The 21,864-nt window shown below is 39.8% G+C and overlaps 2 protein-coding genes across 13 annotated transcripts in view; one reads left to right on the plus strand and one right to left on the minus strand.

The window, feature by feature from the left end:
- Nucleotides 1-21,864, plus strand: part of LOC109700868 (XK-related protein 2) — a 127,875-nt gene that overhangs the window by 66,020 nt on the left and 39,991 nt on the right. The window lies entirely within an intron of this gene.
- Arl13a (ARF like GTPase 13A) lies at nucleotides 70-12,631 on the minus strand. The gene is made up of 8 exons (XM_074063476.1): nucleotides 12,573-12,631; nucleotides 12,137-12,207; nucleotides 6,007-6,256; nucleotides 5,102-5,207; nucleotides 4,312-4,499; nucleotides 3,551-3,677; nucleotides 3,281-3,461; nucleotides 70-131 (listed from the first exon to the last, which is right to left on the minus strand). Exons 1-8 carry the CDS (start codon nucleotides 12,629-12,631, stop codon nucleotides 70-72), a joined length of 1,044 nt encoding a protein of 347 aa, XP_073919577.1.

The raw sequence follows: 21,864 nt of genomic DNA on the forward strand, positions 1-21,864 counted from the left end.
TTGTACCATCTTGGGCATGCCACTTAACCTGTTTGTACTCCAAGTTCCTCATTTGTATAACAATGGAGCTTAGACCAGAGGTTCTATGAGGTTCCTCTTAGTTCCATGACTAGTAAGCTGAGCTTCAAAGCCTGTCAAAGATTCATAAGGTGCTTGAGGTTATCTTGGAGATATGAGAAAATGATATAGCCTTAAACAAGTGTATCTTCCATATGGGATTGTAAAATGGATCTTTCTGTGCAAGGTTCCTATCCTTCAGACACAGTGATGGGTTAGCTGGTTTATGCTGCTTGGTGAAATAGTATAGGGTAGAGTTAAGAACATGGGTTATGGAGTTGGATCTTAGTTTGAAAACCAGTTCTTCCACATCCTAGTGGGTGCCCTGGGACAAATTAACCTCTCTGCACATCACTTTCTGCCTCTGTAACATGGTAATAATAGAACCAACTTCATAGGCTTGTGAAGGTGAAAGGCAATAATATATGTAAAGCATTTAAGCCCAGCACCTGTCAAAGTGACTAGCATTCTCTTTCTGGAGAGAATGTGAGAAAGCATAAGTGGATCTTTTTGACCAATGGAATCAGACTGGTCTGGATTTAATTCCCTGCTCTGCTTTTTACAGCATCTTCATCTACAGAGTGCAGTTGGGTTATAATGCTCACCCCTACAAAGGTTGTTGTGAATAAAATAATAGATGTGGAGAACTTAGAACTGTGTCTGTCATCCAGAAGGCACTCAATAAATGAGGGCTGTGGTAATCATGAGAAAAGTGAAAGTGGTAATAGCAGTAATAGTAAGGAGCCACCAGTACTACCTTACTACCCTGGGGACAAAGGGTGAATACCTCCAGGTGTTAGAGGCAGCAGTTGCTGTTCCTGAAGGGACTGTCCTAGCAGATAGTGGCTAAGATTTTAAAACTGAATCATTCTTGGAGATGTGACTACAAATAATTCAGTAGAACATAATTTGCAATAAAAATTTCTATTTATTTTGCCATACCCTTTATACACAAGAACCTTAAGAAAAATGTGATGCTAAAATAACCCTGTACTTTAAGGCTCAATTTTCATTGGTCACTCATGACATTTTGTCCACAAGCTTCATCAAGAGTATCTAAGTACAAAGATGTAAAGTCTCTGTTCTTCTTTGCCAAGGTGGTGTTCATTCTCAAATGGATGCTACTTAACTTTTGAGCTTCTTGGTGGGTGTAGAGCACAGAAGGTACAGGAACAATGGTGGTTCTCAAGGACGTGATGTTAGTGTGTAGGTGGACCTGGACATGGATTGGACGGTCTTATCAAATAGAAGTTACACTGAGCATTCCTGCTGGTTCTGGAGATGAGCCCATTTGCTAAGGGGGGTATATGAGATTCTTTTTTTTTTAATTTCCTCCGTTTTTCTCTTTAGTAGGGGTTAAAAGTCTAATCAGAGAAAGAAAACAGCCAGTCACTTGCAAGTGAAGCCTAGTGCCAGGTTTCCTTTCCTTCCCAGACCACTTTCAGTAGGAGGGCACTGGCCAGTTTCCAAAGGGGTGTAACCTGCACCCTACAAGGCACCCACCCTTTGTCACAGACTCATACTATTTCCCCTCTGCTCTTCCTCTAGGCCCCTCATTCAACAAGTACTAACCACAGGAACCTTCTAGTAACATCTCTGTTTCCCAGATACCCATTGTCTTTTTTGCCCTACATTCTGAGGTTATGGAAATGAAAATGAATTTTAATTTTGGATAAAGATTTAGCAGTAGTTGATGATATCTAGAAAGACATTCCCTCTTCTACCAGACTTGAGTAACTCTCTTATCTCCAGAGCAGTGCCTGTTTTTTTTCTTAGTGGCTCTGGCCAAGTGCAGGTCCCTCCATATATGCAGAACAACCAAAGGCTCCTGGGTAGCCTGAAGGGTGCTGGGGTGATATTATGATATTGATGGTTGACAGTCTTGAAGACTGGGGTTCTGAGGTGCCCTGAGGAGTGGCCATCTAACAACAGAGGGCCTTCAAGCCCTCACAGCTTTTTCAAAATGCATTTATTATATTAGGATAATGATGTTTGATTATAAGAAAGGAAATTCCTAGTAAAAGAAAAATCCAAAGAAAGGCATCTAGGTCTCTTACTTTTCAACATCACCTAGTATCTTACCCCTAGAGAAAACCACTGCTCATATTTTGGTATCACCCCTCCAAATATCTCTACACATACGTATATATACTTCGTGCTGTATATGCTGTATTCTAACTTGCTATTTTCTTTTAACAAAATGTCCCGCTGTGAAAAACTTTCCATGTCAGTAAATGTAAGTCATCCTCAGCCTTTGTGATGTCTCCATAGTATTCCATTGTGTGGAATGGAATTTAGTCATTCCTCATTATTGGGCATTTACTTTGTTTCCAACATTTAGTTATTGTACACAATGCTGTGTGATTGAACATACTGCACATACTTTCTCAGGGTACTTATGTGACTATATTTGGGAATAGCTCAAGAAATGACACAACTGAATCAAATGGCTTCCACATTTTTGGAAGGGCTATTACTGGGGTTTAAATCCAGGGCCTCATGCTTGCTAAGGCAGGCACTCTACACTTAAGCCATGCTTCCAGTCTTTTATTGCTTTAGATATTTTTTAGATTAGGGATTTCTCGTTGCCTGGGGCTGACCTCAGACTGCAATCCTTCTAACTATGGCCTCCTGTGTAGCTAGGACCACAGGCATGAACTACCATGCTCAGCTTATTGATTGAGGTGGGGTCTTGCTATCTTTTTGCCAGGGGTGGCCTCACATTGTGATCCTCCTAATATCTCCCTCCCAAGTAACTGGGATTACAGATGTGAGCCACCATACCCAGCAACATATTTTTAAAAACATTTTTGGGGGTACTGAGGTTTGAACTCAGGGCCTCACGCTTACTAGGCAGGCACTCTACCACCTGAGCCACTGCAACAGCCCTCTGGCAACATTTTTTAAGTTCTTAATATATATTGAGAGAGCGAGGTAAGGAGAGAGATGGCCAGTCTACCCTCCATAAAGGTTGTACCAACACTGGCAATCATAACCTTTATGATATCCCTACAGCCATCCAAAGAACTTGTGTCAACCCATACTAGGGCATCATCCTCGCCTACTAGAAGGTGGCCCCCAAGCACTCTCCCTGTACTTCTCTTAACCACCAACCATACAAATGTGAGAAAAGAATCTCAGGCTCAAAATAGGGATGTTATTGTAGAAATGATGAAGGAAGGCCTATATATCTTTTCTTCTTTTACCACTGATTCAGCATTACCTTCAAAAACATCAGCAGCAGCATATGGAACTGGGCTCTGTAAGTTAAAACCTTGATTGCAGTGAGGCTCAGTAGTGTTCAGAGCTTTATTCCCTCCAGAACTTTCACCTTCCTCCATGGGTTCATCCAAAGCAAATGTTACTGATATATTCTTTTTGGGCCTTAATCGTAGACCATCTTTCTGTGCAGCAAGAAGATGGGGAAATAGTCAGTTGGTGCTCAAGAGTTCAGGGATTGTCCCTGAACAATAACATATTGAGAGTCATTTACCTGTAGGATTGGCTTTAGAGGCCTAGCTTCCAGTGAGCATTGTCCTAAATGCTGTCTTTTCTCAAAATATTGTCTTTTCTCAAAATGCTGTCTTTTCTCTCTGGACATTCCCTCTCTGGTAGAGAAGCTGTAGAAGTTCAAAAAGACAAAGCAGCAGTAGAAACAGACATTTCAAGCTTTCTATGTCATAAAGCTACCACACCATTCCTACCAACATGCCTTCGGGCAATTAAAGTAACAACAGAGCAAGAGGACTTTAGGCTTTTTACTCAAAAACCTTCATCATCTCCTGTTTTCTTTTTCTGTTTCCTCTTTTCAACTTTTCTGTCCTCTCCCATTATTCCTTATTATTGGGAGGATCAGAGAACTGGAGGTCAAGAATATGGAGCAGCTCTATGACATTCATCCATGGACCAATGCCATCAGGCTCCTTAAAGGGCTCCTGTTTCTTTTCTCCTCACATGGCAAGCCAAAGAACAAAAGCCCTGTTTTAGAGATGCTCTAATGCTGGTAGGTTGGCATTACCTTTTTGAAGTTCAGCCCACTGATGTGACCACTTAAGTTGTGCCAGGGTTGAGGGTGAACCTAACAGTATTGGAGTAATGGTACGCACTGCTTTAGCCCCACTTAGGCCACATGATCCTGAAAGACTTGCTCAGTGCTGCCCAGAATTCAAGCATCTCCCAGAACTCCCTGCTCATGTTGAAGACTGACTCCTGCTTCTACCTTTATCAGTAAATGTAATGGAGATAGCTCATTACCTGTCTGATGAGCATCTTTCTCCCAATCTTTTGGTACTCTTGGAGCTTGGGATGATCAAGGTGGGTGTTTGTTGGCAAGTATCCATCTCTTCATATTTATCCCCAATGGCAGCTAATAGCCAGTGTAGCCCTGCAACTATTGGATGATGGTTCCTTCTTTGGAGGTTTTTGATAATTGAGCATGGTTCCTGTGACAAGAGAAGGCCTAAGACCTGTAGCCTGGGACCCCTGGGGCCCACAGGCCTGGATCACTCTCATCTAAATAGCAGAGGTACACATATATGTTGTACTATGCCTAGGGAGGCTCTAGATTTCCTAGGAGACAGTCGGCATTCACATCTGAGAAAGTAGATGAAGGACTCAAATGCAGAGGTGTTTTAATTAAAGCGATTGTAGTATTTTGGATATGTAACCTTGAGCAAGTCACTGAGAATCTCTGAGCCTTTAACTTTTTTACGTATAAAATGGGAGTATTAAAACTTCCAACTTTAAGGACTGGTGGAGTGACTTAAGTGGTAAAGCACCTTCTTAGCAAGTGTGAGGCTTAGAGTTTAAACCCCAGTGCTGCCAAAAACAACAACTGCACCAGCAAAAACCTTCCAACTTTACAGAGCTCTTTTTCAGCAGAGTGTGGTATTTGTTATCTATCAAGTTAGAAATCATCAAGTAGATATTGCCTGGCACAGAGGGACTTTGCCCCAAACCTGACATATGGGACTGATTCGGGACTGGGCCAAGGCTACATCAACCAGGCCCTAGAGAAAGAGGGAAGGAAAGGGATGACACTTACCACTCGGGACATGGACTTAGTCTCATTTACTAGTCTTTCCAGAAGTAGATATTCAATAATATCACAAGGCAAGAGGGCATCCTTCTTGTCTTGTTTATTTGCCAGGCTTGAACAAGACATATGAGAGAGAAAAGAAAGAAAAGAAGAAAAGTGAAACCAAAATAGAGACAAAGGGTAAGCAAGGAGCACTAATTCTGGTATAACCACTACATGTCCAGGAATCAGGTTTCAAGACATACCCAATGAGACAAGTTAAAAAATTTTGTAGCCAACTCTCAATGGAGGAAATAATAGCATAAATAATTTGAATCCAAGATAATCCCCAGGGCTCACTTCTTACTTCCTCTACATCATGCCAGACTTCAATGAGAATTGCTAATTGTGATGCGAACAGGTTTCTTTTGTATCTTCTCCGAAACTCTGTTCATGCTCTAGTTGGGGTTGCTAATGAGGAATGGAAAAGTCAAAAAGGGTGTCAGGAAGGGCTGCAGATTGACTGGCCACCTGAATTCTCACTCTGAAATAAGTGCTAGTTACATAACTCAAGGAGGCCATTGATACCAATTACACAAAATAGGTTTGTTCTCTGTAATGAGGTTTCAGGATCAGAGACTGAAACCGGAAAAGATAAGCAAATTCAGGAAAGTCTTTAGGAAGAGTTCAGGGTTGGGATGAGAGATTCAGATATCATTTCCCTTTGATGCATACCTACAGAATTACCTTTGTATAGTTAGATAATATGTCCCACATGGCAGTATGTAGTACAAAATGGCTCTTGAAAACAGTCCCCAGAGGACTGGGCCACTCCACCTTATTCAGCTTAAGAGGACCACCCAGCCCTTCATCTTTATGCTATACTCTGTACAAATTGGGAAGGGAAGTAGGAGACAAAGGCAGAATCTTACAGTAAGATGGGTTTCCCTGCCACTCTTTTATCAAGCATCAGATGTGTCAAGACCATTCTTGTTTCCTGTAGGCGTCCGAAGTCACTGGAATCCAGGACATAAACAACCCCATTTGCCTGAGCATAATAGTTTGGCCATTTTTCTCGACCCTTCAGGTCTCCAGTCAGGTCATAGATGGACACTTCATACTCATCTAGCAGGAGTGTGGTCATTGTTGGTTTCATATCATTCTGTGTCTTACTGGGAAATACTTCTCAGAGGCAGAGGAGAAAAGCAATCACAGAGTAGGGAAATATAGTTAGGTCAGTTTGTTGATGCTTGCCTAGATCCAGCTCCAAGAAATTCTATAAAGTATCCTGTCACCCTGCTCATACCCATGATGCATTTTTCTAATACTATCACTTTGCCAGTGCTACCCTCTCCTGGTTTAGAACCTTTAGTGATGCCCACTGTTTCCAGGACAGAATGCAGATTCCTTTGCCTCCTAATCTGTCAGACCTATCTCCTGTCACTCTAACCTGACTGGTGGCTACAGTGCCCCTGGTCCTGTCCAGTTTATTTCTCCCTCTGCTCCCCACTCTAAATACGTGCCATGCTCTCTCTTGTCCTAGGTCATCACAAGCTGCTACTCTGTGCTTGGTTAATGCCTATTTTTTGTTTTGTTTTGTTTTTGGTGGCAGTGCAATTTGAACTCAGGCCCTCTACCACTTGAGCCACACCCCCCAGCAATGCCTATTTTTAAAAATATCAATTTTAATCTTGTTTATTCTAGAAAGTCTTCCCTCACGCCACCATCCCCAGTCTGGATGAGGTGTGTTTCTTCTGGGTTTACCATTTTCATAGCATATATTACAGTGTCCTAACTGAGTTATAAAATGCAATAGGAAAGGGAACCCTTGTATCACCACTACATTCATGGTATTGAACACAGCAGCTGGGACACAAGTATTCAGTAACTATTTGTTGTATGAATTTGATGAATGAATGAATAGGAGGCCCTTCTTTCCCACCCTTTCTTCAAGGCCCAACCCAAGTACCACCTTCTTTAGGAAGTCTTCTATGATCTCCCTACCCCTCTCTGACTCATACCTCTTTGAAGAAACCATGCCAGACTCAGACACAGTTTCCCTTTAAAAGTCATGGCCAGAACTTAAAATTCCATGAGGAACTACATACCTATTTCAGCTCCTGTAGAAACAACTCAAAATGACAGTCTTTATACACATTCCAGTCTGTTGAACTGATAGTTCTGGCCTAACCCTCTGCCCACATTAGTGGCAAAATAATTTTATAGCTGGTGAAGATTTTTCTCCCATTCTATATGTTGTCTCTTGATTCTGGTAACTTTCTTTCAATGTGCAGAAACATTTTAATTTGATGCAGTCCCATTTATTAATTCTTGCTTTTGTTTCCTGGATAATGCTAATTATCCAGGAAAATAATTACCTAAGCCTGTATCTTCCAGAATTTTCCCTATTTTTTTTCCTGTAGTAGTGTCAAAGTTTCAGGTCTTACATTAAAGTTTTTGATCCATTTGGAGTTGATTTTTATACAGGTTGAGAGATAGGAGTGTAGTTCAAGAGACAACACACAGAATGGGGGAGAATGTTTGCCAGATATTCCGTAGGTAAAGGATTTATATCCAGAATATACAAAGAGTTAAACCAAACAGTAAAAGAACAAATAATCCAATTTGATGGGCAAATTAATTGAACAGACATTTCTCAGAAGAAATTCAAATGGCTAAAAACTACATAGATAAATGTTCAGCATCCTTAGCCATAAAGAAAATGCAAATCAAAACTACAGTGAGATTCCATCTCACCCCAGTCAGATCAGCAATTATCAAGAAAACGAACAAAGCAAATGCTGGTGAGGATGTGGGAGGGACGGGGAAAGAACCCTCATATGCTGTTGGTGGGTATGTAAACTACTGCAACCACTATGGAAATCAGTATGGAGGTTCCTCAAAAAACTAAAAATAGACCTACTTTGGGTATATACCTGGAGTGTAAATCAATATGCAAGAGAGATACCTGTATACCCATGTTTATTGCAAATCTATCCACAATAGCTAAATTGTGTAATCAGCCAAGGTACCCAACGATAGATAAATGGATAAGGAAAATATGGGTTATATATACACATATATATGCATATATGTGTACATATGTTTATATGTACATAATACATATATAGCATGGGATATTACTCAGCCATAAAGAAAAATGGAATTATATCACTTGGAAAATGGATGGAACTGGAGATCATCCTGTTGAGTGAGGTAAGTTGAGCTCAAAAAGCCAGATATCACATGTCCTCACTCATTTGTGGAACCTAGACCTAAAATGATGGTGATAACAATGAGACGTGAATATGAAAGTGGGATGGTCTGTGGGGGATTGACAGGAGTGGGGAGAGGGAAAGGAAAGCATACTGAGGGGAGAAGAGGACCAAAATATACTACGTGTATATGTTTGAAGACAGTATAATGAAACCCACCAAACACTCTATAAAAGTGGGGGGAAGTGAGGGAGTATGAGAATTTAATGGGGGGGAACTTATTCAAAGTACATTGTAAACATGTATGGAATTATCACAGTGAAACCCCCACATTATATTAATATTATATTAATCAAAAATATAATAAAAATAAATATAAAACTTATTTTATAGATCCTTGGCACCCATAACTGGGAGTACACTAAGACCAAACTCAGTAACTTAGTTATAGTTTCAAATCTGCCTGTGACGTTTTCTATACAATTGTCAAAATGTCAGTCATTAAGGTGAGAAGTTAGTAATATGCTTTCAGATCTTTGGAAATGTATGATTACATACATTTATGAGCATACATATGCATCTATGTATATGTGTATATATATATATAATTACCATTACCTTTTAATGTGATTTTTTAAAGCTATACCCTAGTGCTTTTGCTTTTATTTATTTAGGTTTTTTTTTTTTTTCGCAGTACTTGGGCTTGAACTCAGGGCCTCATGCTTGCTAAGCTTGCTAAGCTTGCAAGTGCTCTACCACTTGAGCCACTCCACCAGCCCTTAATGTGATTTTATAATACCTCTTCTGTTTTCATGTTAGTCAATGATTTTTTTAATCATAGCTTTCAGATAACATAATTCCTAGTCACAATTTTGTGCTATTTGCTCTGTCTTAGACTACTTAAAATAATAAATGAATAGGTTAAAAATCTAAAGATAGTTTAAAAATATTATTTCCTATGTGTTATTTATACCCAATGGAATTTTATGCAGCCACAAAGAATGAAATTTTGTCATTTGCAAGTAAATGGATGGAACTGGAGAACATCATCTTAAGCGAAATTAGTCAGGCTCAGAAGGCCAAAAATCACATGTACTCCCTCATATGCAGATTATAGACCTGAAACAAATGCAGTAATATTATTGGACATGGGTCACACACTAAGGGGAGAATGTGCATAGGAGGAATAGCGGAAGGGAAGGAAACCAAAACCTTGAATGTGGTTGATATGCACACTGTAGAGGAGTGAACATAGTAACCTTAAACTGGCAGACGCCACTATGGGAAGGGGACCAGGAAGTAGTGAAGAGGTCTGGTAGAGATGAACCAATTTGGGTTGTAAAACACATGTGCATGGAAACAACACAAGGAACCTCCCTGTATAGCTATCTTCATCTCAAACTAGCAAAAATGCCATGTTTTAAAAAATTATCTCTTATGTTTTCTCCTCAAAAAAAATCAGAGAACAAGATGGCGGAACAGGTTCTGCCCGGAAGCGGCCGGGGAGGGGGTGCAGGGAGCAAATAATGTATATACATATAAGTAAATGTAAAAATGATAAAATAAAAAAATGAAATGTTATTTCTTGCATCTTGACAAGTTATTCACTGAGCACAAGGCAAATTATGCAGTAACAAAATAAATACAGTTCAGACACTATCCTCTAGGAATTAGAATGGAAACATACTATTCTCACAGACTAATAGCATATGGCTAATTCCAGGTGAGTGCCTCCCAAAGCTGTCTGGTCATCATAAACACCTTGGAAGTTCTTAAAAGTTATATTCCCAGGGCCTACCCAGACTAAATTGGAATCCAGGGATGAGGCTGAGTTAGAGCTCTAGAAAATCATCCCCACTTTATCAATCTTGTGATTTGTCCTGGCTCCTTGCCTTCCCTGCTACGGTTTACTATTTCTGCCTATCAGAGAATTGGAACAGGGAGGAACTCAAGTTTGCTGCCTCTAAGGGGAATGCTAAGCTGAACCATTGTCTAAAGTGTGGTACTTGAAGCTGCTGTTGGGGACAGGGGAAGATGTTCTAAAACAGCATCAAATAGTCTCAGAGGAATGAATGGTGGAATGGTGGAATGGGGGAGAATATCTATTAAGTAGATACCAAAGATACTAATTGAATAGAGGCTAAGACACAGAGATAGAAAGATCCATTACTTCTCAAGGAGCCCAGTTTTAGGAATGGACCTGCAATTGTGCAGGGATGTTGTGATAACTGCATGCTAGAGAAATGAATGGAATAGAGTGGGAGTGGGCAGGAGATGCTGACAGTAAGGAAGGCCTTCCTGTGATCAAGCTTATGCTGTGACTTGAGATGTTTGAATAGACGTCAGAAGGTCTGAAATGCTAGGTAGCAGTGCTACAGAAAGTACAACATATGGACTAGATGGTGTGGCAGAGGAACAACAAAAGCATTTATTTTGGTTGTATCAGAGGACATTTGTAGGGAGCATGGGAAATGAAGCTAAAGGAAGAGTCAGGAACCAAATCATGAGGCCTTGTGTGCTGCTAAGGAATGTATGTATGTTTGGTTTTGGTGGTACCAGGGTTTGAACTCGGGGCCTCATGCTTGCTAGGCAGGTGCTCTACCACTTGAGCCATGCCTCCAGCCCTTTTTATTCTTGTTATTCTGAAAATAGGGTCTTGCTTTTTGTCTAGGCCAGCCTGGACCATAGTCCTCCTATTTTATGCTTCCTGCTGTCACTGGGATGACAGGCACGTGCCACCACTCCCAGATTTTTTTCTGTTGAGATGGAAGTCTTGCAGACTTTTTTGCCTGGGCTAGCCTGAAACCATGATCTCAGCCTCCACATGGTGAGAGGTGTGAGCCACTGCTCCAAGCTATTGGTTGAGATGGGGGTCTCATGGAGGTTTTGTTTTGTTTGTTTCATTTTTGTGTTTGCCTGGGCTGGCCTCAAACCATGATCCTCACAATCTAAGTCTTCCAAGCAGCTAGGATTACAGGCTTGAGGCACTGCCACTTGGCTGGAACATAAATTTTATTTTGAAGACAATGGAGAGGCATGGAGCAGTTTTGAGCAGGGAAGTGCATGATTCAATTTTTGTGTGGGTCTGCCTGGTAACTAGTGGGACAACTGGAGATAACAAGACCAACCAGAAGGCCACTGCTGTAGTTCAAGGAAATTGAGATGACTTCAAGTAGGTCAGGGGCAGGAGTCAGGTTAGCCCTGTCCTGTACTTTGCTGAGGGTTGCCAGGTTGTATAAAACAGCCACATCATATCCCTTCATGTATTCATTAAACACTGATGGAGCATGTCCTATGCCAGACATGATGTTGGTCTTTGGTTACCTGACTAGCAGGTATCTGGATCTTCATAACTAGTATAGTAGCTTCCTGAAATTCTGTGTAACTGCTTCTTGAAATGTCAAGGTATTAAAGTGGAGATGTATAGTATTAAACTGTACATCTCTGAACTGATATTTCTCAAGCTCCAAATCTATACTGGCTGTTACAAAGACTTTCATGTTATTAAAATTCTTTATCATTCCACACTGTCTCTTTATCTAGACCAAATTCCACTTTAATTGAGCTGTGGAACTAGATACCATTTCAAACATGCTATCCTTCATAATTGACTGAAATGCTTTATATAATTCAAGAGAGGACTTTTGATTAGGATATCTTATAAAGGAAATAGATGACAGATGTTACACAAACAGGGTGATAACACCCAAGGACAGTGTGTGTGTTGGGAGGGGTTTATCCCAAAAAAGAGGGAAACGGAGGGCCAGGAAGTAAAGCTAGGATGGAATGATTATTTCATTGAACCCAGGGAGAACCACATCAGTATCTAATGCTCTTAGTTCCTCACATTTTTGAAAGGCCTCCACCAGAGTACTTTTGCCTGAGTTATCCAAGCCAACAATAATGACAGTCACATTCCTGGAAAAGGAAAAGAAAAATGAGCCAAAGCCAAAAAACACTGTTAATTTTTAGACTGAGAGTTCTATTCTTTCTCAGTGTTTGAGTCTCCCTACAGTAGTCCCAGTGAATATACTGTAAAGGGCCCAGCCAACGTGATAGAAGGTAGTGTGAGAGCCTCTCCCCAAAGCCTCCAAGGATGTCATTCTTCTCTGATTCACTTACCTTATAGAAGGTCACCCTTCCTAAACCCTGTTCCCAATGTTGTAGACACTGTTTAATCACTTCCCAAATACATCATGACCATTTGTCTCCCTTGAGAAACTATGGGTAGATAACATGGGAGGGATGGTTAAATGTGTCTAGAGAAATAATCGTAACATTACCTTTGTTTCGCTTCAGTTGTCTTTATCCGAGACCAGCAGGAGGTCAGTAGCCGGAACATGATTTAGCTTGGTTCCTAAATATTAAGGGAGAAAATAAATGAAAAGTCAGACCCATTATGAACCAAGTCAGCTTTTAACTACACAGATGCTGATAAATGGAAAGCCCAGGGCTGTTAGAATTCCATAACTTCATTCTATCCAACCTTATCTATAAATGTCATAGAGGGAGAGACTGGTTATCCTCAACTCCAGTAACAGGTTTTGTGCTAATATGTAGCTTCCTACAAAATGGGGTGCCTTGTTATTAAAGCAACCCAGGCAGATAAAATCAGGTGTGGCCTATCCGTTCAGCCATAGTTCATCCCTACTAGGAAAACCTTCATTCAATCTTGAGAAGGGGGTGGGATGATGCCTTGAAGAAGAACCAGCCTAGGTTTTGTTTCTTTTTTTGTTGCTGTTTTTGTTTTTTGAGATAGGATCTCCCTGTGTAATCCAGGTTGGCCTCAAACTCATAATCTTCCTGTCTCCTCCTGAGTGCTGGGATTACTAGTGTGCCCCACCATGCCCAGCTCCAGCCTAGGTTTAAAAGACCTATTGCTGGGCCTGTTCTAAGTTAACAATTCTCCATTGAGCTTGATTCTATTATTGCCTCTGCTCCAAAGGTGTGGGTGTCATGTAGCCAGATTTGAAAGTGATTGCCTAACTAGAAAGGGCAGTTGCCTTAAAGCTCCTCCATGTTGTACCATGTAGCAATACTACATTTTTATGGCTGAAAATATTCCATTGTATAGCTATATCACATTTTAAGTTGGTGGACATTTGGATTGTTTCCACTTTGGGGATCTTATAAATAATGTGGCTATAAATATTTGTATATAAATAACTGTGTGTGTGCATGTTTTCATTCATTTTGGGTATATACCTAGGAGTAGTTTGTGTCATTATAATGCATCTGTTTAACTTTATGAGAAGCTGCCAAGACTGTTTTGCATGGTGGCTGTAACATTTTACATTCTGATAGCAATGCACAAGAGTTCCAATTTCTCCAGATCCTCCACAACTTTCTTTTTGTTTATAGTTAGTCCTAGTGGGTGTGAAATGGTATCTTATTGTGGTTTTGACTTAAATTTCCCTAATGGTTAATTATGTTGGAGCCCAGAGTTGCAGGAAGATTGGTTGGATTAGGAAGGTACTTAGTTGATATTTAAATGGGCTTTGCTATCTGATGAGCAGTTTATGTGCCAGTTTATTAACGGGTAACTTAGCAGGATTCTCTAGTCATTCACTGTTTTAGGAGACATTTTGTGGAGAACAATTTAAGTTCCTCCAGGGGAATAGCTCTGGTTTATGCCACACAAGAGGGAAACTTTATATATGGCCTATGATCAAAACCAGCCTTATTCTAGCCTTGCTCATGAGGCTTATAAAACCTGGAGTCTGAAACACCAGAGTGTAATTGTCTGGGTTTCACTGTAGCTGCCTCCCTTTGAGGCTGGTGACAGCTTCATGCCTATCTCTTGCTAGGCAGGCACTCTACCACTTGAGCCACTCCACCAGCCTTATGCCTATCTCTTGATCATTGGCAGAGCTTCCTAGCTTGAGCTCAGGTTCTGTTTGTCAGTGTCACCAAGAAGGGCTAAATTGGCATCACACAAGTTTTTCCTTTAGAAGAGTAGGTAGGATAACTAAGTCCAAAAACAACTGAACTAAGGATTACTGATACTATTTTTTATTTCCAGCATCTCTCCTGGGTAGCCTGGAGTGAAATCACTTAAATTTAAGCCTACCACTTTCAGACTTCTTTTCTCTAAGATGAAGTTAATGATGTGTTTTGCTTACCTTGAGGTGGCTAATTATTTGATACGTTGGTACATTTTTGCTAGAAGACATAAGCTATGTAAAATAAAGAAGGTTCATTAAGCTTTCTAGCCTTTTTACTAGATTAACACAGTCTGGTCCATTTTAAAGGGCAGGCAATATTTTAACAATGGCTGTCAAGGTTCTAGTGTATCTATGGTAACCACTACTTGGTTCTTAGTAACTAAATACCCATCCCTTTCCCTCCTGTAATTGTATCTAATTACTGAATTAAATTTTAGTCTTAGTTTTTATTTACAAAATATTTATTTAAAATTAACAGTACCATTGCTCACTTAGGTACTTTACACATATTAACTCGGGCTGTCATTCTCATTTTGAAGCGATGTTGTCAGAGGTTACCCAGCTAGCGGTAAAGCCAAAATCCAAACTTAGGCAGTCTGGCTTCAGACTTGTGTGGATTAGGTCTGTGGGAAGAGCTGAGTAAGGACAGGAACAGCCTCTGCTCCGGGTCTCCTTGATCTCTCCTGCCCACACATCGTACTTTCTAGTCGACTTTTAAAAAATTTTTTAAATGGACTTACACATATGCAATTATAAAGATAGTACAGACACTAGTTACAAACCAGCGGGCTGGGGCTCTCTTGCGTTACACAGAAATCGTGGATAGGCGAGAAAGCCCCTGGGGTTAACCCCAGTCCTTGCAGGTATCCGCAAGTTACCGCAGAAGACAGTGAACAGCTCTAGTGATAGCACAGGGTTCAGGCCCTGACAGCTACGACAGCTGCACAGGGTTTGGGGGGCCTACGAGTTACAGCTCTGTGGCAGAGAGCCACCCTCTCTGCTTTTCTTTCTTCGTTGCCTGCCGATCTTCTTTGCCGCCAGCTACTGCTTACCCCAGTTTGCCCTGCCACTCAATTTGCCAGCCTTACTGTGGCCCTGATGTCAGGGTAGCTAATCAGTTTCTTCCTTGTCACCTCTGCGTCCTTTCTCCAAACGCAGTATTAGACAAAATCGAAGAGACTCTTGCCAAGCTACTGACAAGAGAACCAAACGACCTGCTTATATAGCCAGAATAAACGAGGGCGTCTCCACCAATCACAGCAGTCTCCTCATGATTCCACCAATCAGAGTAAGTCCTTTATGCAAATGAAGAATTGTATGTTCACCAATCTTAGTGCAGTGTGTTATGCAAATAAAGGATGTGTTTCCACCAACCATGGGTCTTCTGTTGGACTGAGCCAGCACTAGGGCCAACACCAGTGCCCTTGTGCTGCCCCCACTCGCCCCCCCTCCACACTCCTGGAATTAGGAAACAGGCAGATAAGTGGTGGTAAGAGGCTGGTACAGACTGCCTCTGGAGCTGGAGTTGTGCTTAGGGTGTTGGCATCAGGGCAGTCCGGCAGTCCTTTGTGCAAGGCATCTGAGCCCCAAAGGGTCTAGAAGCTGTCATTTAGGGAGTTAAGCCTTCCCAACCCCCAACATCTCAGCACATTTACAGGAAAAAAAATTTCAAAGGCTGTGACTACAAAGGCTTATCAGTAACAGCACTCTTTTATTTATTTGTTTTTCCAGTGGCACTGGGGCTTGAATTCAGGACCTCGCACTTGGTAGGCAGGCACTCTCCCACTTGAGCCACTCCACCAACCCTAGTAACAGCACTCTTTTTTTTTTAAAATACATTTTGCATTTATTAGCTATGTGTATCTATGATGCAAGTAACTCTCCTTCCACTTGGGGGCTAGTTCAGGGAGGTGGGAGTACTTGTCTCCCATTTTTCTGGTGATTTCTTGGAGTACAGAATTCACCATTTTATCCTTAAGTCCTCAAGGGTTATAGTGGTTTAGAACTTAATGCCAATAGCCTTCTATTTTTAATAGGAACTTAGAAAATACTTAGGATTATATAGAATTGTTTCCTTTAGAAACCAGAACTATTTATTTGTATTTAAAGCAGTGTTTATTATTTGTACCAATTCTTATCCCTCCATGTGAATAAAAGCAAAACAGTACCTAAAAAAGAAATTTTATTTTATTCATATGTGCATACAATGTTTGGGTCATTTCTCCCCCTTTCCCCCCACCCCTCCCTTACCCCCACCACCTTCCTTACCCCCCTCCCTCCCTTACCCTCCCACCCCCTCACTACCTGGCAGAAACTATTTTGCCCTTATCTCTAATTTTGTTGAAGAGAGAGTATAAGCAATAATAGGAAGGACCAAGGGTTTTTGCTAGTTGAGATAAGGATAGCTATACAGGGAGTTGACTCACATTAATTTCCTGTGCATGTGTGTTACCTTCTAGGTTAATTCTTCTTGATCTAACCTTTTCTCTAGTTCCTGGTCCCCTTCTCCTATTGGCCTCAGTTAATGCTTTTCTGTCCCAGTGTCCCAGGGAGGGGTGGGTCTCTACCATCTATTTCACAAAGGGGTCCCAAATGCCCCACAACCAATTTCCACTATTTTTTATATTTATGTTAGTATGATACCTTTGTTACAATTAATGAATCAATGTCAATACATTAACTAAATTATTAATACGTTATTAACTAAAGTCCATTTAGATTTCCTTGGTTTTTACAGGTTGCTCAGACTTTTCCTTGCTCTTTTTCTAATTACAAATTTTTAAAAAAAATTTTTTATTATTGTTGTCCTGGAGGTACATTGTGACATTTACAAAAGTGCTTACAATATATCATAGTTGAATTCACCCCTCCATCATTCTCCTTAAAATTTTTTTTTGACAGTACTGAGGTTTGGACTCAGGGCCTTGCACTTTGTAAGCAATTGCTCTACCACTTGAGCCCTTTTTGCCTATTTTTCTGTTTTTGCCTGGACCAGCCTGGAACCATAATCTTCCTACCTATTTCTCCTACATAGCTGGTGTTACAGACACAATCACCATGCCCAGTTTGTTGAGATGAGTTGCACTTTTTGCCTGGGCTGGCCTCAAACAGAGATCCTTCTAATCTCAGCCCCCTTGCAAGTAGCTAGGATGACAGTTATGAGTTACTGGTACCCAGCTGTTTAATTATTTTTATACATTGCTAGATTCTATTTGTTAATATTTTGCCTTGGATTTTTGTATCTATGTTCATGAATGATTTTGATCTGTAGTTTTTTGTACTGGTTTTGGTCTCAGAGCAATACTGGCCTTATAAAAATCAGTTGGAAGTCCTTCCTCTTTTCTGGAAGAGATTGTGTAAAATTGGTATTAGTTATAAATATTCAGTAGAATTCTCTAGTGAAATCATCTGGTCACAGAAAGTTTTCATTCAGTAGTTTTTAAACTCTGAATTTAATGTCCTCAATTGGTATAGAGCTATGCAAAGTTTCTACTTCATACTGAATGAGTTGTGGTTAGTTGGTGTTTTTTAAAGAAACCAGTCTATTTCATCCAAATTATCAAATCTGTGTGTGCAGACTTGTTCATAATTCCTTATTATCCTTTTTCACTCCTAACTTTGGTAAATTGTGTCTTTTCTCTTTTTTGTCAGTCTTTCAGGAGGTTTATCAATTTTGTGGATTTTTTTCAGCTTTCTGAATTATTTTCCTGTTCTCAGCTTCACCAATTTCTGCATTTACATTGTTATTTCTTTCCATTTGCCTTGAGTATATTTTGCTGCTGTTTTTCTACTTTGTTGAGGTGGAGTGGTTTCTTAGATTATTTGTTTGAGAGTTTCCTGTTTTCTAATGTATTTAGTTCTATAAATTTCTCCCTCAACACTGCTTTTAGCTATCCCACACCTTTTTGTATATTTCATTTCATTCACTTGTACTTTTTTTGGATTTTTTGGTGGGTTTTTTTGGGGGGGAGGTTGAGATTGGTAATCCTATGTAGCCTACACTGGCCTTGAACCCACAATCCTCCTGACTCAGCCTCCAAACTGCTGAGGCTATAGATATGCACCACCATGCCTGGCTAGTTCCACATATTTAAAAAAAATTTCCCCTAGAACTTCTTTTTGTTTTTTCCTCTCTCTCTTTTTTAGTGCTTGTTAATTGTACAAAGGGGTTTCATTGTGATACTTCCATACATGCAAATAATGTATTTTGATCAAATTCACCCCCTCCATTACTCTTTCTTGTTTCCCCTCTCCTTTATAATTTTTTTATGTTCTATTTTATTTTTAATGGTTTCATTATATTTTTGAACTACTATACATTAATAATATCAGGGTGTTTCATTGTGATAATTCCATACATGCATGGAGTGTACTTTGCACAAGTTCACCCTCCATTATATTCCCATTGCCCCCTCTCTTTCTTCCCCCCGCTCTTTCAAACAGTGCTTGGTGGGTTTCATTATGCTGTCTTCATATGTGTATATGCAGTGTACTTCACCTTTCACCTTTCAGTATCCTTTCCTTCCCCTTGCCTCCCTCTGATCCCCTCTCCAGACAGTCCCCAATATATATTCATGTCCCATTGTCATCATCATCATTTCAGATAAGGTTCCACAAATGAAGAACACGTGATATTTGTCTTTCTGAGCTTGGCTTATCTCATTCAGCATGATGATCTCCAGTTCCATCCATTTTCCTACAAATGATATAATTTTATTTTTCTTTATAACTGAATAATATTCCATGGCATGCATGTGCATGTACGTGTGCGTGTGTGTATTTCTTTATCCATTCATCAGTTGTTGGGCACCTCAGCTGATTCCACAGTTTGGCTATTGTGAACAGAGCTGCAATGAACAAGGGTGTGCAGGTATCTCTCTTGGGTATTGTTTTACACTCCTTCAGGTATATGTCCAACAGTGGTATGATGATGTCATAGATAGGTCTATTTTTTTTTGCTGGGTTATAAGCTGTGTCTTTTATTTATTTATTTATTGTTATACTGGGTATATTGTGACATTTACAAGAGTTCTTACAATATATCATACTTGAATTCACCCCATCCATCATTCTCCTTTACCCCCCTACCCCCCATTCCTGGAATAGTTTCAACAGATATCATTTTTCCATTTACATACATGTGTACACAGTGTTTGTACTGTATTCACCCTCCTTCACCATTTCCCCACATCCTCCCTCCTCCTACTGGTTCCAACCCCCCATACAAGACCTGTCCTGACCTCCTATTTTCTGATTTTGTAAAAGGAAAAAAATGACATTTTGTTTCTTTAAGATAGCTATACATGGAGTTTCCTTGTGACATTTCCATGTGTATATGCATTATAACCTGAATTGGCTCATCGCCTCTATTTTTCTCCTTTCTATCTTAGTCTCCTTCTTATGGTAATTTCAATACACACACACACATAGATAATTTTTTCTTATTGTTGTTTGGGAGATACATTGTGATATTTTACAAAAGTCCTTACAATATACCATAGTTGAATTCACCTCTTCCATCATTCTCCTTTATTCCCCTCCCCCCATTCCTGGAATAGTTTCAACAGGTCTCATTTTTCCATTTAAGGTAAGTCTGTTTTTAATTAAAAACTAAAAACCATTTACAGGTTTCATTACTTTTTTCATACATATGTGTGAATAATTTTGATCATATTCACCCCCATTCACTGTTCCCACTCCTAAACAGTCCCCCTGTTTTATACTTATGTCATTAATATTTTTAGATCTAGTTTCTACATATGAGAAAGAAAATTGGATATTTGTCTTTCTTGGTCTGGCTTATTTCACTTAGCATGATGATGTCCAGTTCCATTCATTTTTCTGCAAATGACATAATTTTATTCTTCTTTATGGCCGAATAATACTCTATAGTGTGTGGGGGGGGGATGTATCACATTTTCTTTATCCATTGATTAGGTTAATGGCACCTGGACTGATTCCATAGTTTGGCTCTTGTGAATAGTGCTCCTTTGAACATGGGGGTGCAGGTACTCTATTGTATGCTGACTTATGTTCCTTCAGATATATGCTCAGAAGTGGTATAGCAGGATCACATGGAGGTTCCATTTTCAGTTTTTTGACATACCTTCATACTGCTTCCATAGTACCTGCACTAATTTACATTCCCAATAACTTCTTTTTGACTCGTGGTATATTTATGTGTTGCCTAATTTCTAAATGTTTGGAGATTTTCTTGTCGCTATTTCTGGCTTGATTTCACTATCACCAGAAAGCACAGAATGGTTCAGTTCTTTCATATTTGTTCAGCTTTATTTTATGACACAGGAGATGATCCATTTTGGTGAAGGTTACATGTAACTTTATTTTGTAAGCATGTTGTTCTGTTGGTGGAATGTTCTGTAAATTCAATTAGATTTTGTTGGTAAATAGTAGTATTCAGTCTATATTGTTGCTGATTTTTTTCTGGAAGTTCTATCAATTGTTCAGAGAGGGATTTTGAAGCTTTTAAGTGTAATTGTGTATTTGTCTATTGTCCTTTCATTTCCATTAGTTTTTGTTTCCTATATTTTGGAGCTCTGTTACATACTATACACATTTACATTTTCTATGTCTTCTAGGGGACTTGACTATTATTATATAATGTACATATTCTCTGGTAACTTTTTTTTTTTTTTTTTCATTTTTCTTTTATTATTCATATGTGCATACAAGGCTTGGTTTATTTCTCCCCAATGACCCCACCCCCTCCCTTACCACCCACTCCACCCCCTCCCGCTCCCCCCCTCAATACCCAGCAGAAACTATTTTGCCCTTATCTCTAATTTTGTTGTAGAGAGAGTATAAGCAATAATAGGAAGGAACAAGGGGTTTTGCTGGTTGAGATAAGGATAGCTATACAGGGCATTGACTCACATTGATTTCCTGTGCGTGGGTGTTACCTTCTAGGTTAATTCTTTTTAATCTAACCTTTTCTCTAGTTCCTGGTCCCCTTTTCCTATTGGCCTCAGTTGCTTTAAGGTATCTGCTTTAGTTTCTCTGCATTAAGGGCAACAACTTTTTTGTTCTGAAGTCTGCCTTGCCTTTTGATTTTGCTTGCATGGTATATCTTTTTTTTTTTTTTTTCAGTACTGGGGTTTGACCTCAGGGTCTCATACTTGCTAGGGAGGCACTCTACCACTTGAACCACTCTGCCAGCCCTTTTATGCGAAAGGGTCTTAATCTATTTGCCAGGGTCTGGCTTTGAACTGTGATCTTTCTGATCTCTACCTCCTGAGTAGCTAGGATTACAGGTGTGAGCCACTAGTGCCCAGCTGGTGTGTATTTTTATGTCCTTTTATTTTCAACCTATGTATGTTACTATATTTGAAGTAAATTTCTTGAAACAGCATGTTTGGGTTATTTTGTTTTGCTTTGTTTTTTGAAATGGGATTTCACTAAGTTGCCCAAGCTAGCCTTAAACTCACAATCCTCCTGCCTCCATGTTCCTAGTAATGAGATTACAGGCACACACTACCGCACAAGGTTATGTATTTTTTGAAACTGTTCTGTCAATTTGTCTTTTTTTCCAGTACTGGGGTTTTGAACTCAGGGCTTCACACTTCCCAGGCAGGTGCTGTTTGTCTTTCAATTAATTTACTTAAATTATTTA

This window comes from Castor canadensis, chromosome X (genome assembly GCF_047511655.1).
Source record: "Castor canadensis chromosome X, mCasCan1.hap1v2, whole genome shotgun sequence".
NCBI lineage: Eukaryota > Metazoa > Chordata > Mammalia > Rodentia > Castoridae > Castor > Castor canadensis.

What these genes read in the sequence shown, in the direction of transcription:
- Arl13a (XM_074063476.1), bottom strand. Translation starts at nt 12,631, where the DNA reads ATGTTCCGGCTACTGACCTCCTGCTGGTCTCGGATAAAGACAACTGAA. An exon ending in ACAACTGAAGCGAAACAAAG is followed by an intron (nt 12,208 to 12,572) that starts GTAATGTTACGA and finishes TTCCTTTTCCAG; the next exon opens with GAATGTGACTGTCATTATTG. An exon ending in GGTGGAGGCCTTTCAAAAAT is followed by an intron (nt 6,257 to 12,136) that starts GTGAGGAACTAA and finishes GCCTCTGAGAAG; the next exon opens with TATTTCCCAGTAAGACACAG.